The sequence below is a fragment of the Pteropus vampyrus genome, unplaced genomic scaffold (genome assembly GCF_000151845.1).
Source record: "Pteropus vampyrus isolate Shadow unplaced genomic scaffold, Pvam_2.0 Scaffold39, whole genome shotgun sequence".
NCBI classification, from domain to species: domain Eukaryota; kingdom Metazoa; phylum Chordata; class Mammalia; order Chiroptera; family Pteropodidae; genus Pteropus; species Pteropus vampyrus.
In genome coordinates this window covers 409,867-433,506 of record NW_011888820.1, presented here as the reverse complement: position 1 = coordinate 433,506, position 23,640 = coordinate 409,867, and the positions used below count along the sequence as shown (strand labels likewise).

Here is a 23,640-nt window from a genome sequence, read left to right as displayed (position 1 = left end):
TTTTTTTCAATCATTGCTGCTTAACCATTACTTAAAATATTTTTGCTTACATCTGAATTGTAAACTTCTGGAGAACAGAGAATTTCTGTTTTACATCTTTTCCCCCCTCTCAGTGCCTAAAGCGTTGTGTGTCAGCAGTTGTTAGACTGTTAAATCTCTTATATCTTCTCCAACTTTACTGTTCCTTTACATATTTTCATACTTAGCCCAGAACATCCTTTGGCTCCTCCAATATTTTCTCATTTATAAGGCATTTGCATACTGAGTAGAATATGCTTTCTGTAAATCATAGGTCTATATCTGTCCTACTTTGTGATAGCACATAAAATCTTAGGGAATTTAAAAATCTAAAAATGTTAAAACCCAGAGACCATAAAGGAAAAAATTGATAGATTTGACTAAATAAACGTTTTAAATGTTATGTACTGAAAGATAAAGTTAGGTAAGTGACAGACTTGTGGGAGATTGTGGCAATTTGTATAATAGATAAAATATTAACATCCAGACTGAGGAATTCTTAAAGATTGAGAAGACAATGGCCTTATTAGAAATCAGGGAGATGCATTAGAAACAATGATGTTGCATTATTTTTTACCTAACACATCAATTTAGCAAAAAGTTTAAAAGTTGGCTAAAATCTGGGGGAATCACTTAAATATTCTTTTGATGGAAGTGAAAATTATTACAACCTTTTGAATGGCATTTTAGCAGTATAATTTTTTACCCTGACATATTCTCATGTGTGTTGTAGTGTGTAGAATAATGGCCCCAAAAAGACATGCCCACCCAGAACCTCAGAATATTACCTTATTTGGAAAAGGGATCTTTGCAGATGTAGTTATAAAGATCTTGAGATCAATGGCTGGTGTCTTTATAAGAGAAAGGAGAAGGAGATTTGAGGCACAGAGGAGAAGGGCATATGAAATACAGAGGCAGAGATTAGAGTGATAACATGCTAAGGAACGCCAGTATAACCCACAGAGACTAGAAGCTAAGATAGAGTAAAATGAATTCTGCCTCAGACCTACAAAAGGAACCAACTCTGCCAACACCTTGCTTTTAGACCTCTAGACTCCAGACTATAAGAGAATAAATTTCTGTTTAAAGCCATCAGATTTGTGATAATTTGTTTCTAGCCTTAGGAAGCTAATACATGTGCACAAAAACATATGTTGAAGAATGTTTTGGCATTGTTTATTACAATAACAAATTAAAGAAAAATAAATGTTCACCAAAAGTGAAACCATTAAATAGACTATGGTCTAGTAGAGAGTACTATACAGTAGTGAAGTGATCGAGGTAGATATGTATATGTACTGACATGAAATTATTCATATATATGGTTAAATGATAAATACCAACATGTACAGAGGTGTTTTGGTTTAATAATTTATGAATATAAATGTATAGGAAAACTCTGAAAGTATACATAGAAAATCTTCGTGGAGGGGGAAGTAGATGGGAACAGAGGTAGGGCATGCAGGATGAGATACTTTAATTTTATTCTATGTATCTGCATTGTTTGAATGTTTACAATAAATGTTTCTGAATTCAAAAATTCAAGTTAGAAAAAGTCTTAGCTTAACCTCTTCAACACACAACAAAAATAAACAAAAACTAAAACATATGGTTATATATAACTATTGATATTTCGCTAGTGGCAGGAATAATGCTGTACATTATTTAATATTTTATAATTTTCAAAAGCACTGTCAAATACATCATAAAATTTGTTCTTCCCCTCATCTCCCTTCCCCAGAAGAGGTAAATGAGAGGCAGAGTGATTAAGAGACCTGCCCCAAGGCCATGTAAGTAGTATAGCCAGACTGAACTCCTAGGCTTCTGACTCCATGTACTAGTGCTGCTTTACTAGTTGAAGTGTATAAGTCCCTACTGGAGACTGTCATGTATGGCACTTAAGTCAGTGTGAATATTTAATCAAAATTAACCCTGGCATTCCACTTAACTGCACAGTTGTAAAGACCATAGTGGTATCCTAGTAATAAGTGTGTGGTCAGACCACTCATTGTGGAGTATTGGAGCCCTTCTCATCAACCTGAAGAAGAATTTAGGAAACAAGGGATCAAGCTGGAAATTGTGTGTTCCTTTCTCTGATTAAGGGCACAACCGGAGAGTTTTAGAGCTAGAATAGAAGGAGGAATATTATAGTCCAGAATTTTGCAAATGAGCATATTAAGGTCTAGAGAGATTAATTATTTGTCCCTAATAATATAGCTAGTTAATACTAGATACAATATTAGAATGCAGTTTGTGTTTTCTAGTCCTTTGATCTTTCTGTTACTGGATATTTCCAGTACTGGCTCATTGTAATAGGTGTTCAGTTAATCAGGTATAAATAGATCTTATAAACTATTAAAATTAAGTGTTTGAGAATGTAGAAAAGATGGTTTACTATTTAAAGGTAAAATGTTTAATGAATTTTTTTTAGTAGATTTTTCAGTCAGTTGCTGCCTTTTTTAAATAATATGCTTAAAATGTAAGTATAGTTTTATGTGGCTAAATCGAGGATGTTGCAGATTTAAAATATTGTAGAGCACCTGTTTTGGAAGCATTGTAGATCGAGAATTTTTTTTTAAAGATCTCACAGCGGCTGGCTAATGTCCTCAACTGTCCCTAGTCATAGGTCTGGTGAAGCATTGTTAAATCTCTAATCTCCACAAAAGAAACTGTTCTACTTGCCTTTTTTTTAATTAGTCTAGGTGCAGTTCTAAAACTAATCTGTGACATTTAGAAAATAGATTTTAAAAAATAGATTTTTGAGCTTAATTCTTTTTCAAAGAATCTAAATGCACATGCACTATACAACGCTTGACATATAGTTGGTGTTTATTATGAGCTTAAAGTAAAACTAGTTTTAAAGTGACATATGACCCAATTAACCCAATTAATAGGAGTTAGCTTTATGACTTAATAATTGTCTCCCATATGCAGACATGCAAATGAAGGGATTTTTTTCTAATAGTCGATAGCTAAACACATATTTTCTAATAACACTTCTCTCTACATACTCATGCATAAACACATATACCTATTACACCCATACACACATTCCCATTTTTGTTGCTTCTCCTTCCCATCTACCTAGTTTCTCTTTTCTGAAGTAATCTGACTTTTTATGATATATTGCTATCTAAATACTTCCCTGTGACAAGATAAACTAGCAAGCTTGAGCTTATGACTCTATCATGGTTGAGGATGCCTTCACCAAATCAGTGGTTCTTTATTCTGACTGTATCACACAGGGATTGCTTTCTTTTTAAAATTATATGATTGACTAGGCTCCACTCTCAGGGTTTTGATATGGGCCTGGGTTAGGACCCAAGAGGCATCTATCCGCATTTCTTTCAAGCTATGCAATTGATTATTGGGCAGCCAGACCACTTTCAGTTTGATTTGCTACTACTGAATAGGAACACTAGATGGTGCTAGTAACCTCCAAAGGAGTCGAAACTGTACCCTGAGAATCATCTTTCACCATGGTAGTCATAAAGTCAAACTAGTTTATCTTGTTACATGGAAGTAGTTTAAATAGCAATATACCATAAAAAGCCAGATTACTTCAGAAAAGTGAAATTGGATAGATGGGAAGGAGAAGCAACAAAAATGGGAATATGTATGGATGTTGTATGTATTATGTGTTCATGCATGAGTATGTAGAGGGATGTGTTATTAGAGAATATAATGTATTTAGCTAGCAGCTATTAGGAAAAACTGCCTCTTTATTTGCATGCCTGCACATGAAAGACAATTATTAAGTTGCAAAGCTAACTCCTGGTAATGATTAGGTCATGCCTCACTTTAAGACTTAAAGTTTTACTATTAAGCTCATAATAAACACCAACTATATGTCAAACATTAAAAGACAGTACATTTAGATTCTTTAAAAAAATAATCTAACAAAACATAAACCTGTAGAATATAAAACTTTAATGAGAGTTTTAGAAGAGTTATTTATTCTAAATTTTCACCATTATAAACTGAAGCCACGGTTTCTGTGCATCTGACCTCACATTTGGAGTTACTGGAGTAGGTCCACGGATGTATCATTACTGGGTCAAAGGGTATGAGCATTTTTATGGCTCCTTACATATTGGCACGTCTTAAATGGCTTACCAATTTAAGTCTTTAGCAAGGATAAGAGAACCATGTTCATTAAAGTTAACTATCACCATTAGATGGTATCTTTATTTTTGTTGTCGATAAGGGAAGAAGGTTTGTGGAGAGTTTTAAATTTAGTAGATAGTTTCCTAAATTCTTTAAAGAGTTGATGTCTAAGCTACTATTCTAAATATTTCAGGGGATATAAAACTGAGTAAAGTACAGTACCTGATTTGGAGAATAGAAGAGTGAAAAACAGTTATTATGAATTAGTCATGTACTAGTCATAAGAGATATGAAGCCAGTTCCTCACATCAAAGCCTATTTTTAAGTCAGCTTGATTATTAGCAGTGCATGTACAGTCTATTGATGCTGTACTCCTATCTTATTCATCTATCATGCAGATTTTCTAATAGCTATCAAAACCATAATTTTTTTCTTATTGTAGTTATGACCTGTTTTTATTTTACATGTTTAACTTTCTCTTTATTGAGATATCATTGACATAAGTTTAAGGTATACAACATGATGATTTGATACATGTATATGTTGCAAAATGATTACCATAATAATGTTAGTTATACCACTGTCCCCTCATATAATTACCTTTCTTTGTGTCTCTGTGGTAATAACATTTAAGATCTACTCTCTTAAAGATTTTCAAGTTTACAATACAGTATTGTTAACTGTAGTCACCATGCTGTACATTAGATCCCCAGAACTTATTCATCTTACAAGTGTATACCTCTCGGCCAACATCTCCCCACTTCTCCCATCTCCTCCTTTCCTGCCCCTGAAAACCACTATTCTATTTCTCTGATTTTAGCTTTTATAGATTTTATTTATAAATGAGAACATACAGTATTTGTCTTTCTCTCTCTGACTTATTTCACTTAGCATAATGCCATCAAGGCCCATTCATATTGTAGCAAAAAGCAGGATTTCCTTCTTTTTGATGGCCGAATAACCTTCCTCTGTGTGTGTGTGTGTGTGTGTGTGTGTGTGTGTGTCTCACATTTTCTGTATTCATCTATTAATGGTTACTTAGGTTTTGTTTTCATATCTTGGTTATTGTGAATAATGCTGCAGTGAACGTGGGAATACAGATATCTCTTTCAGATAGTGCTGACATTTTCTTCAAATAAATAAATACCCAGAAGTGGGGTTGCTGGGTCATATGGTAGTTCTATTTTTAATTTTTTGAAGAATCTCTGTACTGTTTTCCATAGTGGCTATACCACTTTACATTTTTACCAAGAGTGCACAGAAGTTCCTTTTTCATGGAGATAACTATATTCTCTCTTTCTTTGGTTCCCAGTTATAGTCCATTGATATCGTGAAAAGTGAAAGCTTTTAGGTAGGAAAAAAATTTGTGTGAGTAAACATATTTTGAATGAGTAGAGACTAAATTCTAACTTGTAATGTTCTTTGTACTTCAAAGCGAAGTACATTATTGGACTCAGAATTAAGGTCTGTCTAATACTGAATTACAAAGTACATATACTTTCTGTGACTTTAGAGCAGTTTATATACCTTTAGCTTGCTCCCTTGTAAAGAAGCAACAGTTAAAGTAAAAAAACAGTGGATGGCAAATTAGGATTCTAGATCCTTTTGTGTTACCAACCAGCTGTTACCTTGAATATGTTGCTCAACCTTTGGGCTTCTGCTTTCTGTTCTGTAGAATGAGGGGTTGAATATGTTGATCACATGAAAAATCGTCTGTCCGATAGGAAAAGTATGAAAGCATTTTGTATACAGCGAGGTGGGTTGTAAAAAGATAACATGGTAGAAAATCATTATTTTGTCTCTGACTGGTTTGGAAGTTAAATGAGATTTCCATAAAGAGCCTAGAACAGACCTGTTATGTAGTAAGCATTCACCATTAGCTAGTGTGAAAATGGAGACAGTAGCAAAGCTTTGGTACTAAAATACTCTGTTTCTGAAAGATTGTGTAATTTAACTGCTTTAGCATCTGTAAAAAAAATAAGGTATACTTTAAGTAAGTATGTTTTTATTTTCTAGGATCAAATCTAAATCGCTGTGGTTTCCGTGGCTCTTCATACTTGGGTATTCCCTTCAACCCATCAAAGGTTAGTTTTGTTTGGGTCAGGAGGAAGAAAAGTGAGGTGAGGAGATTTTAGTGAGAAAGAAAACTAAGAAAGGATACAGAAAGAACCAGGCTTCCAAGATTCAATAGCTAAATACTGTATAATAATGTATATTATGAACTCTTTAAGAGAAAGTTATGCAAACTTTAGTTTGTATATGTATACGTATACACCCAGAAATTCCTGTTACAAAAATAATGTCTCACTGTTGTGTGTGTACAAATTATCGGTGATTTCCTGGAGAAACTGGAAGTAAAGCACTCATATACTTGATACTTGGCTCTGTTAGTAGCCAGTGAACTTGTATGTGTTAGAGGAGGTCTTTGCATTTGGTTCTCATAGGAATAAAGGAAAAACTCTTGCCAAAGCAGTGATTGAAGACCAGAGTAGGGATGAATTTGGTGACCTTTGCGGCAATAGGCAAAATATCTTCAGGGTTATAGCTGGAGGCTTTGGTACCAGCACTTGCAGGTGTAGAAAGCAGTGAGTCCTATCAAAGTGAGGAGTGTTTTCCTTCTTCAAGGAAGCATACCCAGAACAAGTTTTGTAGATGTTTCATCTGTGCACAAAATGCTAGTAGTATTCTACAGTAGAAAGCATAGAATACGTCATTTTGTTGAAAGAGGGCTCATAAAATAGAAACTTCTTCCATGACGAGGTCAACCTGCTTGTATATGATTACAAGCCAGTACCTGGCTGTATATCAAGATTTATATACAATTGCAATCTGAAGGTAAATGGCATGTTGCCAGTTTTTCCATACTCTGCTTCAAAATTTTGGAATAGTGATTTTGGAGAAGGTGACATGATTTGATAGAGGCACTTCTTCAACTTTCTTCCTCTGCCTCAAGTTGTAGACCAAGTTGCCTATGTCACAGTCATGAATTTGGCACGGTGTCTCCAATGTGTGCCCATTGCTTTTAGTAGGGAAATCTAAAAACAAAGGATTCGTAAAATATGGCTATATATACGTATATATAATTGAAATTTGTTTTTCTCAATTCTATATTATACCAATCAGTATGGACAACATTTAATTGCAGTATTTACTGACCTCATGTCAAATTAATGAAATAAGTTTTCATTTCATTTTACTAATTGACATTAATTTTTAATTCAGAATCCTGGAACAGCTCATCCTTATGATAGTGGCCACATAGCGATGACCTACACTGGCCTTTCATGCTTGGTTATTCTTGGAGATGACCTAAGCCGCGTAAATAAAGAAGCTTGCTTAGCAGGCTTGAGAGCCCTTCAGCTGGAAGATGGAAGGTATGGGACATTCTTTTTTACTTTTTTTTGTGTGTGTTTTAAGAAAAATCTTTTGGAACTAAAAAAATGGATACTGGAACTTTAAAGTTTATCACAAACTCTTACTAGTCTGAATTTGAGACAGTGATGGGGAGAAAAGGATGAACATTGTAGGTAGTTTTCTCGACATTTTGAAAGGATAAAAAAAAGTAAATGAATTCATTAATATTTGATGGCTCTTGTGGTGTGTCTAACCAAAGAAGAATCTTCTTCGAATTTTAAGGTGAAACCTTTTTAAGTCTAGGAAGTGATAAAGCAGTAATAATACTGTCTAAAGAAAAGACTTCGCAAACAAACCCTGCTGTGTTGTTACTTCAGTGTTCCATCTACCAATATTTCTGTTTCCTGTCAGTATTTTTAAAACACTGTTCTTGATGAGGGGAAAATTAATGTCAACATATAAAATAAATTGACATTAATTGGAAATACTATAAGACTCAGTATTTACCTCAGCAAGTACACGTGACTAATTTCTCAGTACTTCAGTGCAGTCTTTGTTTACCGCTACCTTATCCTTATTTATCAATAAAGGAATAGATGAAAGACACAGACTATTATCGCTATAAAACTAAGTAAATAGATAAAAATTAAAACAATATGATCAATTAATTAATGGTTATATATATATATAGTTAGGAGAAATTTCACGTAGCAAAACTTGGGCTTGGGAATTTCTTAATACCCAATAGTACCAGGTTTTACCTGCTACTTTTTTTGCCATTAATTCTCAAGCCAGTGTGCCACAGCTGCCCCTGGAGGAGAGCAAACAAACTTACTCTGAGTGGTAGCATGTAAAGCTATCCAGAAATTAGAACTTTGGAGAAGAATAATATTTAGAGATAGTTTTATATTATTCAAGTTAATAGCCCTGTTTTTTATGGAATAATAAAAGTAGTATATGCTTGTTAAATCCATATTTAGATTTTTAAATCCATGTTCATGATAGATTTTTTTGTGAGTAAAGACATGAAATAGGTGTTTCTAACCCTCCTCCCCCTGCAAAAAAAAATAATAAATTATAGTACAGTGTTAATAGTGTCATGTTGTTATTTTCAGTTTTTGCGCGGTACCTGAAGGCAGTGAAAATGACATGCGATTTGTATACTGTGCTTCCTGTATTTGCTATATGCTAAACAACTGGTCTGGTATGGATACGAAAAAAGCCATCAACTACATTAGAAGTAGTATGGTAAGTTATGTTGATAAATTGTTTGTTTTAGGTTACTATTGCTGGTATATCAGGGCTACAGTATAATTCATGCTTCAACTTTTCCAGCAAAAATTTGGAAATAAGGCCAATAAGATTGCTTTCTAGGTATGTCATGTATCAGAACAGCCACATAAAAATAATCTTCAAGGACAGGTTGACTCCTTGACTGTTAAAATTTAAATGTAATCTTACTATATCTAAAGAAACAATGTCTTTTCCAGAAAAGATTGGTTTACCGTAGAAGCATCTTAAAAGCAAATGTTGATAGTCTATTCTAGCAGGGATCCTGGCCAATCATAATGAAAAATTATGGCATCCTTGGAGAGATTATTCCTATATTGCATGTGAAGTGTCAGTTCCTTAAGCCATTTTGACTAGCAAGACCCAAATGTAACAAGATTGTCTAGGCTGACAATAGATTTTTGGATCTACTCTGGTTTCTCAATATACATATTTTTTCAATCTAAGATTTATTTTAAGGAGACTATCAGGTAGATATGTTATTCCTTCACACAATACAATTTAATCTTTTTTGGCAGCTGTAAGGAAGGAAGGCTTAGTCTCAGCCAAAATTAACTTTTGCTTTACATTTTAGTCTTTTACGTAAAACTAGAGAAGTGGAAGTGTTGCTTCCTAGGTTTATTACTTTCCAAATGAAGTTTTAAATTTTATAGATTATAATATTTTAGGTTGTTAATTCAGCTTTTACTAGTCAGTATTTCAAAATGAAAATGTAAGTTCTTAGAGAAAAAATATTATTTTTAACTCAATATACATGTGAATCAGAATTTGTAGAATCTACAATAGCATTAATTTTAAAAAGCCTGTGGGGGCAGAAAGAACAAACCTTTCAAGGAGTTTTTAGAGGAAAGGAAATTTATGTTACATACAAGGATGTGTGATGTGCATTTTGGCATGAATACGATAGAAGTGATACTGTGTTCATCTCAGTGCATTGTATTTGGAGGTAACAGATGTTGAGTTGCCGGATTGCTGGTGATGTTAACTGATCACTTTGTCAAGTTGTCATATGCCAGATTTTTCATTGTAAAGTTTTGTGTTTTTCTCTTTGTAATTAATTATTCAGTATCTCATTGTAAGATATTTGGAGAGTAAGTAACTATCCTGTCCATCAAACTTTTATCCATTAGTGTTAGTATACATTGATGATTTTCTAGCCCTATAATTCCTCCTATAACTATCGATTGAAATTCTACCATTAGCAAAAGCTTTCCCTTTGCCGCCATCAATCTGTTTCACTATGGACACTAGATTCTTGTTTTATTCAAGGTTATTGTCTGTTACTATCATTTTGTATTTTGATACTCAGATTATCCCAGGTGGTCAGTGAGAACCCCTTCAAGAAAGCTTTTGTGCCCTTTTGACATATCCTCTTCATTCTTTGAGCATCTCCTTGCTTTTTGCCATAAGATATTTCTGGGTGCATCTTTTACTTTCCCAGCCTCAGCTCTGGAATCAGTCATTTGTTAAAGGAGCCCTGTTCTTATTGGAGGGTGGTGTTTAGAAACCAGGATTTGGACACTGGATGTGCCCATTGATGTTGGGATATCGTTGCTTATAGCCCCTCTCTCAGCAGACAGAGCTAGGAAATGTATATATCTATGCATGTATACACAGACACCCGTCCCCCCAAACACTTAATACATCTATGTCTATTTCTGTGTCTGTCTATCTAGATATTAAAAACTATGAGTCCATACTAATACCTCAAATTTCAGTCCAACATCACAAGATTCATTTTAACCTTCCTCTTTTCATTTATAACTCCATTCTCTGACAGTGACAAATGTTGCTCCATTACCTAGAGTAATTCTTTTTGTTTAGAGCTTGAGGATATATATTCAAAATATTATATTTAAATACTTGGTTTACTTTTATTTTACCTACTTTAGTCTGTTTACTATTTATTTGAAATACAACCAAATTTGTTTCTGTTTGGATTCCATTTTAGGATTCCCCCATGCACACACTTTATTGATTTTAATATATTTAATATGGGGAATATTAACCTGGTTCTGAAAGTCACAACTGTACAAAAAGGTATATTCAGAGATGTGCAACTGACAACGGCCTCCTGTCCTTTTTACCACCCTCCTTCCTAACCACATATTTACCACCTTATTCCTGTTCATTGTATGGGTAACCATTCTCATTAGTGTTTGGTTTGTCTTCTTTTTGATAAGCAGATATGTATATTTTTATTTCCCCTTCATTTTTTTTTTTTTACTCAAAAGATAGCATACCATAAATACTTTTTTCAGTTAATAATATAGCTTGAAAATTCTTCCATATCAAGTCATAGAGGTTTTCCTCTTTTTTTATGTAATAGTATTTCATTGTGTACAAGTGCCATAGTTTTTTCAACTTTTTAATATATAGAATACATATTTTCCAAATACAAACAGTGTTGAAATGAACAGACTTCTGCATACATGTTGACATATTTTTTGAGATATATCTTCATATAATTCCTAGTAGTGGAATTGCTTGATCAAAAGATAAGTGCATATTTAATATTATTAAATATTGCCCATTTTCTCTCCAAAAAGTATAGGCCAGTTTATATTTTCACCAGTACATGAGAATGCCTATTTCCACACAGCCTTGCCAATGGAGTGTGTTGTTGTACTTTGGTTTTTACAATCTGTTGGGTAAAAAGTGATATCTCAGTGTATTTTTAATTTGCATTTATTTTACTTTGAGTAACCATTTTCTTAACTCCAGGACAGTATAACACCAAGAGACAGGCCAGTTTTAGCCTGCCATCCCTGCTTTGCTGACATCTACTTCAAGTCCATTATTTTGCTTTTTTCTTTATCCAATTTCGTGTATGTTCTTTTTGCTTATCTTTCATTTCAACCACTTTCTGACTTTTTTTACTGCTTTGTCTCATTATTATTCTCTTGCGGTTTCAGCTTTTCTTTAATGTCCCTAATTATCTTTTCATTTGAAACTGTTACTGTTTAGGCACCTTGTAATTCAGTCTTCATTTCTCAGTTTATTTTGTCTTTTTCTTCCCTTTCTTTTTTGAAACCGTTTAACTTTATTTCTTCGTACTATTTATCCTTTTCTGTTTTTCATTTTTAATTTCCTTTTTGTATTTCCAAATGCTTGTTTGAGGATATGTAATTGAGTTTGGGGTGCTGTATTACAGTTTTCTTCTGCTTTTTCACTGTTTTTGGAAGTGGAGGAAGATTTTCATATACTAAGATGTTTTCAGTCTGATTGCTGTGTTTTCATCTGTTACTTTGTATAGATTGTCCTTTTCTGTTTAGTTATTTAGTGTATTATTTTTCTTACAAGAATTCCTAGTTTGAGTACCTTCTTTTCAATGCAAAGAAAACAAAGTTTTGTTTCTTTAATGAATGTGGTGGGGTAGTGTTTAGTGGAGTAAGGGTTTTGAGTTCTGTGTTTTTTCTTATGAGAGGTTTTCTTTTGTTTCCCAGTTATCTAAATTTTGCTCTTTTGAGTTTTCCTTTATTACCTGATCTTCAAAGAGCCTTTCTCTTTTTTTAACTGTCTTCACCAGAGTTATGCCCTTTGCATACTACCGCTTTGACTTGTAAATTCTTAAGATCCTTCCTTATAGTCAGTACTCAGTTTTAGCAGAACTGTTCAGTTCAGGCAGTGCTCGCTTTGCATGGTATTGCCAGACTGTAATGATGACCGTGCAAGCTGAAATGATGCACAGTGATCTTAATCATCATCGGGAAACATTGCTATTGTTCTATGACCTTTACAATTTTTTGCCAAAACATTAAAATCTCTTTTACTATCTGTTATAAATGTACAGAGAATTTTTAATGGTAAAACCAATATTTATTTAGTACACTGTCATTTAAAATATTAGCAGTATTGAGAATTAAAGTGTTTTCTTTGTAAAAAATTATCGAGTCATTTGAATAGTGCCTTGCTTCTTCTCATTATATAACTTATAATATGGAGCAAGCATCTTTCCTGTCTTGATAAATGATCATACTTCTTTCAGTATTTGTATCAGCTTCCAACATTTTATCCTTCGCATCTTCATTGTTGTACGGTATCTCTGAGAGTTCCTTTTATGTGGTTTTTTCCAGCATCACTTCTCTAGAATACCTTCATTCTTTTCATCACAACTACTTTCCTCATCCATGTAGATATTTGCCTTCACTTAGTTCTTCTGACTGCTTATATAGTCTCAAATAGCAGCACTGTCAGCATTCCCATGATCAGCTGTTTCTTCTACAGCTCCGTTTGAACTCGGTTTCACTTCCACTATTACTGCTTTTCATTTCCTTACTTCTCTTTCATCTTTGGTGGCCACTCTCATAACCTCTTTTGGTTATGCCTTTGTAAATAATCATGTGGATTTATCACTAAGAGTCAACACAACCACACACTTTGCTATCTCTGCGTGAACTGAATAAAATGTTCAATGACAATTCACTAACAGACTTTGAAAAGGATGATGCGATTAGTCATTTGTCTTGATGCAGTGATTTGTGGACTGAGAGGCCAAAAGTAAGTTTATATGTTATGCAGTTGCTCATAGTTAATATATTGTGGTTACTGAAATTTGAACCATGTTGTGTTAAGCCATGGCACTTGGAATGTGTACATATTGGAACTGTGCAAAGCAAGAACTGCCTATATTTCACACTTGGGGTAGACTCAATCTCAGATCTGCCATTAGCGCCCCACCTCTCTCTTCCTCACGATTTTTCAGATTGTCCTTGCTCTCTGCAAAAGTGTGTCAGGAGTGTGAGAGACGGCTTGCTGGGATTTGATGTTTCTTTTTCTATAGACAGGTAATTTGAAGCTTGAGCATGTCTTCCAGCTTTGCTTAGGTTTCATTTTTCTGTCGTTGTATTGTTCTTATTCTATTTTGATTTTGTAGAAATGTGGGGAGATTCCTGTTTAGGTAGACACCATTATCCTCACTACCCAAAAGCCTCAAAATAGATTTGTTTCATGTTTATAATGTTTTATAAGTATGAAATCCTTATATTTTCCTTAAATTCATACATTCTTGCAAGTGGGAAGGGAATAAGGGTTGGGCCTTTTTATCGAGTAGAAATTGAATAGGTGCCATCTTTGAACAGTCTGTTCTCAGAATGTGCCTGATGTTTGCATTTAGTAATTTGATGTGAGTAAGACAAAGATCAGGTACTTGAAAATGCTTACATCTGCTTCTTTGTGAGAAAGAGTGAATAATTTGGAAGATATAAAGGAGAAATAAAATTAGATCAAGAGACAAAAAATTAGCATAATGACAACTTATTATTTCCTTGTTAAACTGAATCATGTTTTTCTTTTTCAGTCTTATGACAATGGGTTGGCACAGGGAGCTGGACTTGAATCTCATGGTAAGGCATCTTAAAATAAATGAACATGTAATTTCTTTTGTTTCTTTAAATAACATCATGATATCTTTAACATGGAGTACCTCAGAAGTTTATCTCGATCCTTGGTGCAGCCTGGTAATCTTCTTTCTTATTTCTGTCTTTTGACACCATTGTGCTAATTTGAACCTCTTCTGTGTCAGTAATCATTTATAGATTATTCAGACCAGAATGTTTATATAATATTTTCTAATAATCTTTTCAAGTATTAACTGCATGAAGATATCTCAGAATAATTTCTTAAGACAATTTTAGAAAACAGCAGGTTTTCTTCTTTGGCTTAACACTAAAAGGCTAGATGCAGAATATTAAATGTGAAAATTTTTTTATTTATCTTCCTTAATATAATTATCCTAAGTCATGGTCTCATAAAATATTTTGCTGCATAGCATTCGTTCACTATATACAAGTGTATATATGTTCAGTCTTTTCACATTTTCCCCACTTTTGGCAGAACCAGAATAGAGAGATAATAGTCACTTAGTTTGTCAGCACATCAGTAGCCTTATTAACTCTTTCAAATTGAATAGTTCCATGTAGAAGTAAATAAGCTTCCAGGTTCCTCTTTTAAAAAGAAAGAGGCCCAAACCAAGGATCCTCTCTGAGTAGACTCCTCTTCATCACAGCAGGGGTTTTTGTTTGTTTGTTTGTTTTTGTGCTCACCTGTTGTGTCCATCCTTATGCTAGTGATAGAGTGGAAAGAACAGAACAGATCAATATTCAGGTTTTATCCCTGATACCAGCTGTGTGACTTTGGCTCCTCACTTAATCTCTCAGGGTTTCCTCACCAACAGAGTAGAAATAATTATATCTCTTTTTTTTGAGATTGTTGTTAGGATTATAAGAGCTGTGGGGTAAAGTGGTTTCTAATCTATAAAACATGTATAAAAAGATATTTTAACATATTTCTCTACCCCATATCCTTATATTTCCCCTGGAACCTTGTCCTGTAAGGTATCTCCTCCCTCACATCTTTACTCCTTCCTTCAGTGTAGGTATTTGTAAAGTATGTGTCACTAAGGCATATATAGAAGACAGTCTTTGACTTCTGAGGCCATACTGTAATTAGGACACCATAATTCTTGTGTCTGCCTGAGTCTATATGAGATTGGGGGTGGGGCAAGCTGGCAATAGCAGTCATGTCACTGGTCATCACTACTCGGTAACAAAGGATATACTCGTAGTTGCACAAATAGGAAATCTGGCATTTGTAAGGATTTCTGAGAAGACAGGGTCTATTACTCGCTGTTGTAAAGGGTGTTAATGGGCACTCTGGCTGAGGTGACACCTCACCAGTATACTCCCATACTGGGACAGACAGTGTTCCCTAGAAGTTGGGATTACGTTCTCTGGGATGTGAAACAGAGAGGGCTGCTCAAACATGATATTCTCTGAGGGATCCTGTTAGGAAAAAAGTCTTGCTGAGTCATGTAGATAATGATTTTGAGTCAGTATGACTTGAGTAGGATTGTACCCATGAAGAGCATCAGTGATAGACTGCGATTCCTGCCAAGCTTACATCCTCCTTTCATCTCTAATTTGGCTTGGTAGGTTTAAGGCCTAAGCCTTAAAAGAGGGCTTCCTAATCAGTGTCACAGTATATTGTTGTACTACAAATGGGTTCTAAGTGTGCTAAGCTATTGCTCCCTCAGCCTTTGTGGCAGCCAAGTGAGACTTGTGTATCTGGAGCCCCTGCTAAGGTGGCCTCTGGCCAGGAGCATCCCCCTGAGGGCACCCCAGTATGCTCTAAGAATATCAGATGTTCTTTGTGTGCTGTAAGGTTAGATATGCTGAGAAGTACTACTCTGGAGGACTTTGGTATAGCCTTCCTTCCCTGTCTTATTTTATCACTATCTACACTGGCAAGTAAAACCTTTTCTTAAAAAGTAGCCCTTCAGTTTTGCTACCCTGTAAAGTCATTGTGTTCTCCCTTTTTCTTCTTTCTATTGTTAATCTTTTTAGAATAGTGGTCCAAATATACTATTTGCCCTTTTACACGGATGGGTTGTTCTTTAATTTTCTTTGTAAGCCTTTAGCAATTTAGGAAGTTACTCAAGTCATGAATGATCTGTAATTCAAATCCAAGGTCTTTCATTCCTCATCTTCTATTTATTGAAGCATTTAAAGCTGTTAACTTCTCCCCCTTCTTTCTTGAAACAGCACATTCCTCTTGTCCTGCTTCCTGACAAGTTGTTTCTGTCTCCTTCATCATTTGTGTTTTTTCCTCTGACCTCTTTACCTCAGCCTAACTTTATTCTTTACTGGGAATAGTTCATCTTTCTAAATCTCAGGGCTTTTGTACTTGCTGTTCTTTGTATAGAATCTTTCACCGCTAATCCTAGCATATACCTGTTTTTGGGGTGGGTGGGTGGGGGTGTGTGTGTGTGTGTGTTTTGACATACTTTACGTCCTAGCTCAAATGCTAGTTTTGGATAAGCCCCCTATTTAAAGTTGCAAATCACCCACGTAAACACCCCCTGTTTAGAATCTGAAACCAACCATATACATACACCCTGTTCCCTATCCCCGCTTCTGGCTTTTTCTCCATATCACTTATATTTTAGCTATTTGTTTATTATCTCTCTCTCCTCATATAATGTAAACCTCATGAGAACAGAGATTTGGGCCTGTTTTATTCACTCTTGTATCCCCACACCTATTACATATGTGGCACATGGTTGAATGAACCAACAGCCAGTTCTTTGTCAATCATCCTGGTGTTGATGGTACCCAAGCTATGTTTCCAAACGTACTGTTGCTTCTGAACTGCATACTTTCTTTCCATCTGCCCGCCAGGCATATGTACCTTGCTGTCACTTCAGCATCTCAAGCTGCACATGTTTAAAATAATTGCTTTCCTCTTTTCTTTCTCCCAAGCCTGTTCTTGTTATTCAGGAATGTGGAACTACTGCTGCTACTGCTGCCAGATCTACTGATTTTTTCAGAGAAGCCAGAAATCCAGAATTTTGAGTGTTTAATCTCTTGTTCTGTTTTTGTTTTTCACCACTTTTCCCCCATAGGTTACCAGTTTATAATCTTTCATCCATAGACCAAAAGGAAAAGAATTTATTAAGCAGCTGCTCTGTGCCAGCTACCATTTAGTCTCATTTAATCTTCGCACCAGCCCTCTGAGAGTAGGAATCTTTGTATTTTAGCTAGAGAAGCAAAACCACTGTGAATATTAAAAAGAATAAGGATTTATTATAAGAATCAGATTTTTCACCACTGTAGAAGAAGATGGAAGAGGAGTATGGCCCTGAAAGAGGTAGTTAGCGGATAGGGAAAAAGTCATTGAGAAGCCCTTCTAAAGTACTGGCACAGGTGAAAAAGTGAGATTTTGCAGGGGAATATGAAAAGCTGGACACATCCAGCTGCCAGTGTGACTGTGATGGAGGAATATGTTGAGGGCTGTTGCCCTGCATCCATTTATGGGCCTGGTGTCACTAGAGCAAGAAGTAATAAGAACTTGGATTCCAAGTGTATAGGAAGAGTAAAGTCAGGCTAGAATCTAGCAGCACCTCTGCCTTTGTTTCTTACCTCCCCTAAAAACAACCAAGGCAATGGCTGCTACTTCATGTCCACATTATAATTCTTAGAGATTTCTCTAACCTCAGGCCATACAGGTAGTTCTAGCTTAGCCAAGTTATTACAGAACAAAACTACCACAATAAGTATTGTCATTTTACTCAGAGAATTTAAGTAACTTAACTAGAAGGCTCACATATCAGATGTCATAACTCAACTTGCAACCCTGTGCTTGCTCAGCAATACTATTCTGTCCACATTTAAATCCTTTAGTTTAATTTTCCAAATTTGATCCCGTTCCAAACTAGCTTTGTGGATGGCAGATATGAGCAATCTATTCCATTCATTTTAAACTGTAGAAAAAATATATTCTCCAAGTGTTCTTTCATGCCTTTTCACCTCTGGACTTTGCTAATATGTTTTTTTTCTTTGCCTGAAATGCTTCCCCTCTACCTACTTTTTCTGTTTCCCTTTTGTTAACCTTCATAGTTTTACCCATCTTTCTATGCCTGGTTCCAGTGTATATTCTCTGTAAAACTTCATTATCCCTTGTCCCCCCTAGCCCAGAGCAATTTCTATATTCCCATAATACTTGTTTCATACCATTTTCATGATACTTATCTCGGTTTACCTTATCTTCTCTGCTAAATTGTAAGCTGATCATGTCTTATTCATGCCTTGCTCCATATCCCTCTTGTACATTGTAGTCGTTCAGTAAGTATTTGATGAATCGGTTATCCTGTACCCACTTGCATCCCAAAGCTGAGAAGACTGAATTTGCAACCTGTTCTTCTCTAGTTTGATAATAATCAAGTTTCTTAATGTACTTTTCTTCCTAATTCTGCAGCCTAAATGTTATTTAATGAATTGTTGTTATTATTGTTTTCTTTTTCATTAATCTGCTCTTCTCTAACTACTGCTTATCTTGTAGCCGATTTGTCATTGAAAGTAAACCGGCACCTTGTACCATTCTAGACCATGATCGTGTGATGATTCTATTTATCCTAGTGATTCTTTTATGATAGTACAGTGCATGTGTTTTGGAAGAATTGGATTTTTATGCTTTGCTAGGATTAAAATTATCTTTTCTCTCAGGATGCATAATATTAAAGTTCAGATAAATTAATTCGATTCCATGATTCTTTTGAAATATCTCTACTCTTTAATCCAGAAGAGAAATAATAAATTCTTTTGCCTGATTTCATGTAAGCATTCAACTTCTTTGATTGTACCTCACTTTACCCTTTATGATGTTCAGTGTAAAATGATGTACTAATGTTTCTAATTATTTACCTTTCTACTTTAACTATATGTTTGTTGACCATCTTAAATTATACATTTCAGATCTGGCACCTAGATTCTTTCAGATAATTTGGTATATGCAAATAAATACTAAGAGAATGCTCAAATTTGAGCAGTAAAAACTATGAGAGCAATAAGTTAACTTATAACTGTTAACATGAAGTAAATCATAGCATATAGAACTAGAGTCCGGAACACCTGCTTTAGCTTGTACCTGGAAAAACTGGAGAAAGTTGTTAAGAGAGAACTTCTCTGGTCCCTTCCTGCTGTGATGTTTTATGACAGATATTCTATAAAACTGAAGCATATCACTTTAAGTGACAACCTTTTAGCAATTTCAGATGGAAATATTTCTCTTCTTTGTATGTGCCTTAATATTTTTATTTTTATATGCCTTTGATAAGAAAGGTTATTTTCATACCTTCTTCAGCTAAGGCATTATAAACACAATTTAACCTTTTCTGTATGAATTCAGATTATTACTATAAGAAGTAATTCTTGTATTGTACTTTAATATAATGATGTAATATTCTTGAAGTTTTTTGAAGCCTGTAGGAGTCTTTGATCTAATTGTATTTAACTCCCAAAGAATAGTCTATATGAGTTTTTATGCCTGCTGTTTTATAGTATTCTTAATTTACTTATTGTCAAGACGTTACTTGTCTTTTCTTGCTGTTTCTGTGCCTGCCACTAACACTTCTCTAACATACTGCTTTTAATCCAGGTTTTTGCAACTAGTTTTTTAGGATTTTGTGTAAAACAAGAACCTCTCAGGGGTAAACGTTGGTAAATGAATTTTAGCTTAAAGCATAGACTTTGTAATAAATGTTTTTGACTACCCAGAGCCCAGACTTCAGCAGTTATTATTTTCAGAATCTGGTGATTTGAGCAAAGTAAAGAGCATTTTTACTTTGAATTGTGCCAATTTGCCTTAAAGAATCCTGACAAGTAATTTGGAGAGTAACAATTAAATGCCTCATTTTACCTTTTAGTAGTTAGTTTTAAAGGGAACATACAATTAGAGGCTTTATAGTTAATGATGTTATAATAGCTGAAGTCATGGGCAGGTTATCATGAAAGAGAAATTGAAACTAGTGGGTTATTGAAGAAGAAATAGGATTGATAGTTGCTTAATAGAAATTATACTAAAAGGTTATGAGTTCGTTTTTCTTTTTTCTTTTGCTTTTCTATTTTAATTCATTCATCACTAACAGATCTCCCAGAATTGAAAAAAATTCTAAAGATTAGTTCTTACTGACAATAATCCTTTTGATGTGATAGCTGCCTTGAGTTTTCTACAGGGAATGCTCACTTTTCCAGAGAATACATCCAAAATTTGTAACACCAAAAGGAAAGTTACAGGATGAGGAATATTGGGCACTATTTATTTATATAGATGAAATTAACAAAAATTACTAAGTGAAGTTGAAATAAATTGGAAATAGAAGTATTTTCAAACTGGAGTTGACAACAGATAGTGCCAATGGAAAGTATTGTTTCTTTTCTTTATGGAAAAATACAGACTTTTCATTGCCTGAGGAAAATAATCACCTTTGTGAGAATATTGGTTTCCTATTTCTGCTGTAACATTTTACTATGAACTAGGAAGTGTAAAACAACACAAATTTATTCACACCAGAAGTCCGAACTGCAACCTCCAGAGCCAAAATCAAGACGTCAACAGGGCTGGTTCCTTCTGGAGGCTCCAGGAGACAATCTGGTTTTTTGCCTCTTCCAGCTTCTGGTGGCTGCCACCATTCCCAGACTTGTCACATCACTCCAATCTCTACTTCCATAGTCACGTTGCCTCCTCTTTCTGTAGTTTAATCTCCCTCTGCCGCCTCCTCTTTCTGTAGTTTAATCTCCCTCTGCCGCCTCTTATGAAGACACTTGTGGTTACATTTAGCGCCCATCCAGGTAATCCAGGATAATCTCTGCATCTCAGGATCCTTAACTTAATCGCATTTGCAGTTTCTTTTGCCATATACATAACATGCACTTGTTCTAGGGATTAGGACCTGGATATCGTTGGGGGAGGACATTAGTCTCCTGCAGTGAGTATAGGTACTCACTGTGCATCTGCTTCCAGCTGCAGATTTCTTCTCCCCTACCCCCACACACACTGTCTCCTTCTCCCTTCACTCAAATTTTTTTTTCCTTAAATTACTTAAGCCGACTAAGTGTCATCTCTGCATACGAGCTTCCAGCTTGTTTATGTTATATGTGAAAATTAGGCTGACGGAATCTCACTGCATAAGCAATAGACTGTCTTTAAGGGAATAAAAATCAGACTCAGGTGGTAGAGTACTAGAAAGAGAATAGTAATCCTTCATTTTAGTTTCAACTCCGTCATTAACCGTATAATTTTGAACAAGTTTCTTAATATCCCCAGGCCTTACTTATTTTTATAAGTAAAATGTTTTTTTTAGCTTTAAATTATTTTAAGTTCTTTACAATTTCATCAAATTAATATTGAAGACTTCATTGCTTAATGGTTATTTAAAATTATAATTGTCTTGTAAATTTAAATTACTTTTATTTCACTTTTTCTAGAATTATATAACCATATTTTTTTCCCTCCAACCATTTTATATTATTTTCCTAGGCATCTGATTTGAAGTTTAAAGTATTACGTGTTTTGATTAACAGGAGGATCAACTTTTTGTGGCATTGCATCACTGTGTCTCATGGATAAACTAGAAGAAGTTTTTTCAGAAAAAGAATTGAACAGGATAAAGAGGTGGTGTATAATGAGGCAACAAAATGGTTATCATGGAAGACCAAATAAGCCTGTAGACACCTGTTACTCTTTTTGGGTGGGAGCAACTCTAAAGGTAAGAGAAATAATAAAAATGAGAAACCTATACTCTAATATAAATTGTGTTTATATTAACCAAAAGAATTTGGTCTCTGTAATGTTCATTAAATATTGTTAGATTTAGGCTACTAAGTTTTTCCTGTAGCTCTGGCAAAACTAGTCTCTTTATGGTTTTTCCATAGAATTCAGTTATTTGTTGTACTACTTGAAAATTTTCATTCGTATAACACTCAAGTGGTTTAGAACCTAGATAAGAAAGTAGGTATAAGGTCATAAAAAACTTGGTACTGAAACCAACCTGTTGTCCATCTAGAACAGATATCTGTCTGAACATATCAGTACAGATTTTATGGGAAAATATTAATTTTAAAAGATAAACCATAAGCCATTCCTTAAAAAATCAGTTAAGGCTTTCTTTTTTATATTAACTTATTTATGTAAACCTTCTGAAATGTATTGACATATTCATATATTTTTCACAATTTCTACTACGTTTCAATATACCTATCTCCATAAGGTTATTAGCCACTAAATACTCACAAGTTTCCTCTATCTTTTTTTCCTCTATCTTAAAATTGCTTTTTCACCTTTAAAAACTTATCATCTAGTTCTGATATTCTGGAATCTAAAAACAAATTATGGAAAATTTCATAATTTTAATTATGGAAAATTTCATATATTCAGAAATAGGGGGACTAATGTATAATGAACTCCCATATACCTATCAACCAATCTCAACAGTTTTCATCCCAAAGCCAGCCTTCCTGAACATCCATACTCTTACCTACTTCTCTCCCCCTCACCGTATTATTTTAAGGCAAATCCCAGACACAACTTTTATATTACCTGGAATTGTTCAGTATAATCACTAAATGAAAATACTATTTTAAAAAACAGAACTGTAGTATCATTATTACGTCTAAAGATCAGCCATAATTTCTTATTATTACTTAACTTCCAGTCAGTGATGATGTATATTTCCTGTTGAATCACATCAAGAGGGGTATAATCTCTGGTTGTCTCCCTTTTGACCAGAGGGCTGCAGAATTGTCAAACCCGATTTAATTCATTATTAAGTCATCAGTTTTTTTTTTTTTTTTTAATGGTGGTAAAATATACATCATATTTATCAGTTTAACTATTTGTAAGTATACAAGTCAGTGGCATTAATTACATTCATGGTGTTGCGTAGCCATTGCCACTATCTGTACCCAAAAGTTTTTCATCATTGGGTGTCAGATGGGTACAGGATTTATTGAGGCGATCACTTCATAACGTAAAGAAAAGGTGTTTTTTTCATCATCCTCAACGTAAAATATGTACTCATTGAAAGATAACTCTCCTTTCTTTCCTCCTTCCAGCCCCTGATAACCTCTACTCCACTTTCTGTCTCTATTCTAGATGTGTCATATAAATGGAATCATATGTGTCTTTTTTTGTCTGCTTGTTTCACTTAGTATAATGTTCTCAAAATCCATTCATGTTGTAGCATGTATCAAAATTGTATTCTTTGTTATGGCTGAGTAATACTCTGTTGTATGTGTGTACCACATTTTGTTTATCCATTTACCTGTTAATGGACACTTGGGTCATTTCCACCTTTTGGTTATTGTGAATAAGGTGGCTATATAGTCCATAATGTAGTAACTATGTATAGTGTCAGATGGTTATTAGACTTATTGGGGTGAACACTCTGTAAGATATATAAATGTCTAATCACTATGTTGTACACTTGAAACTAACAGAATATTGTGTGTCAATTATAACTGAAAAATAATCTTGTGTCATTTATAACAAAAATAATTTTTTATAGAATTATGGCTGTGAATGTTAATGTACAAATAT

General features: G+C 34.4%; 1 protein-coding gene across 2 annotated transcripts in view; it reads left to right on the top strand.

The window, feature by feature from the left end:
- Window positions 1-23,640, top strand: part of PGGT1B (protein geranylgeranyltransferase type I subunit beta) — a 40,665-nt gene that overhangs the window by 8,495 nt on the left and 8,530 nt on the right. For both annotated transcript variants that reach the window (XM_011358248.2, XM_023529556.1), the window contains exons 3-7: window positions 6,142-6,209; window positions 7,348-7,499; window positions 8,595-8,727; window positions 14,069-14,114; window positions 21,627-21,811. In XM_011358248.2, the coding sequence (XP_011356550.1) occupies window positions 6,142-6,209; window positions 7,348-7,499; window positions 8,595-8,727; window positions 14,069-14,114; window positions 21,627-21,811 (584 nt within the window). The remainder of the gene's footprint in view (window positions 1-6,141; window positions 6,210-7,347; window positions 7,500-8,594; window positions 8,728-14,068; window positions 14,115-21,626; window positions 21,812-23,640) is intronic.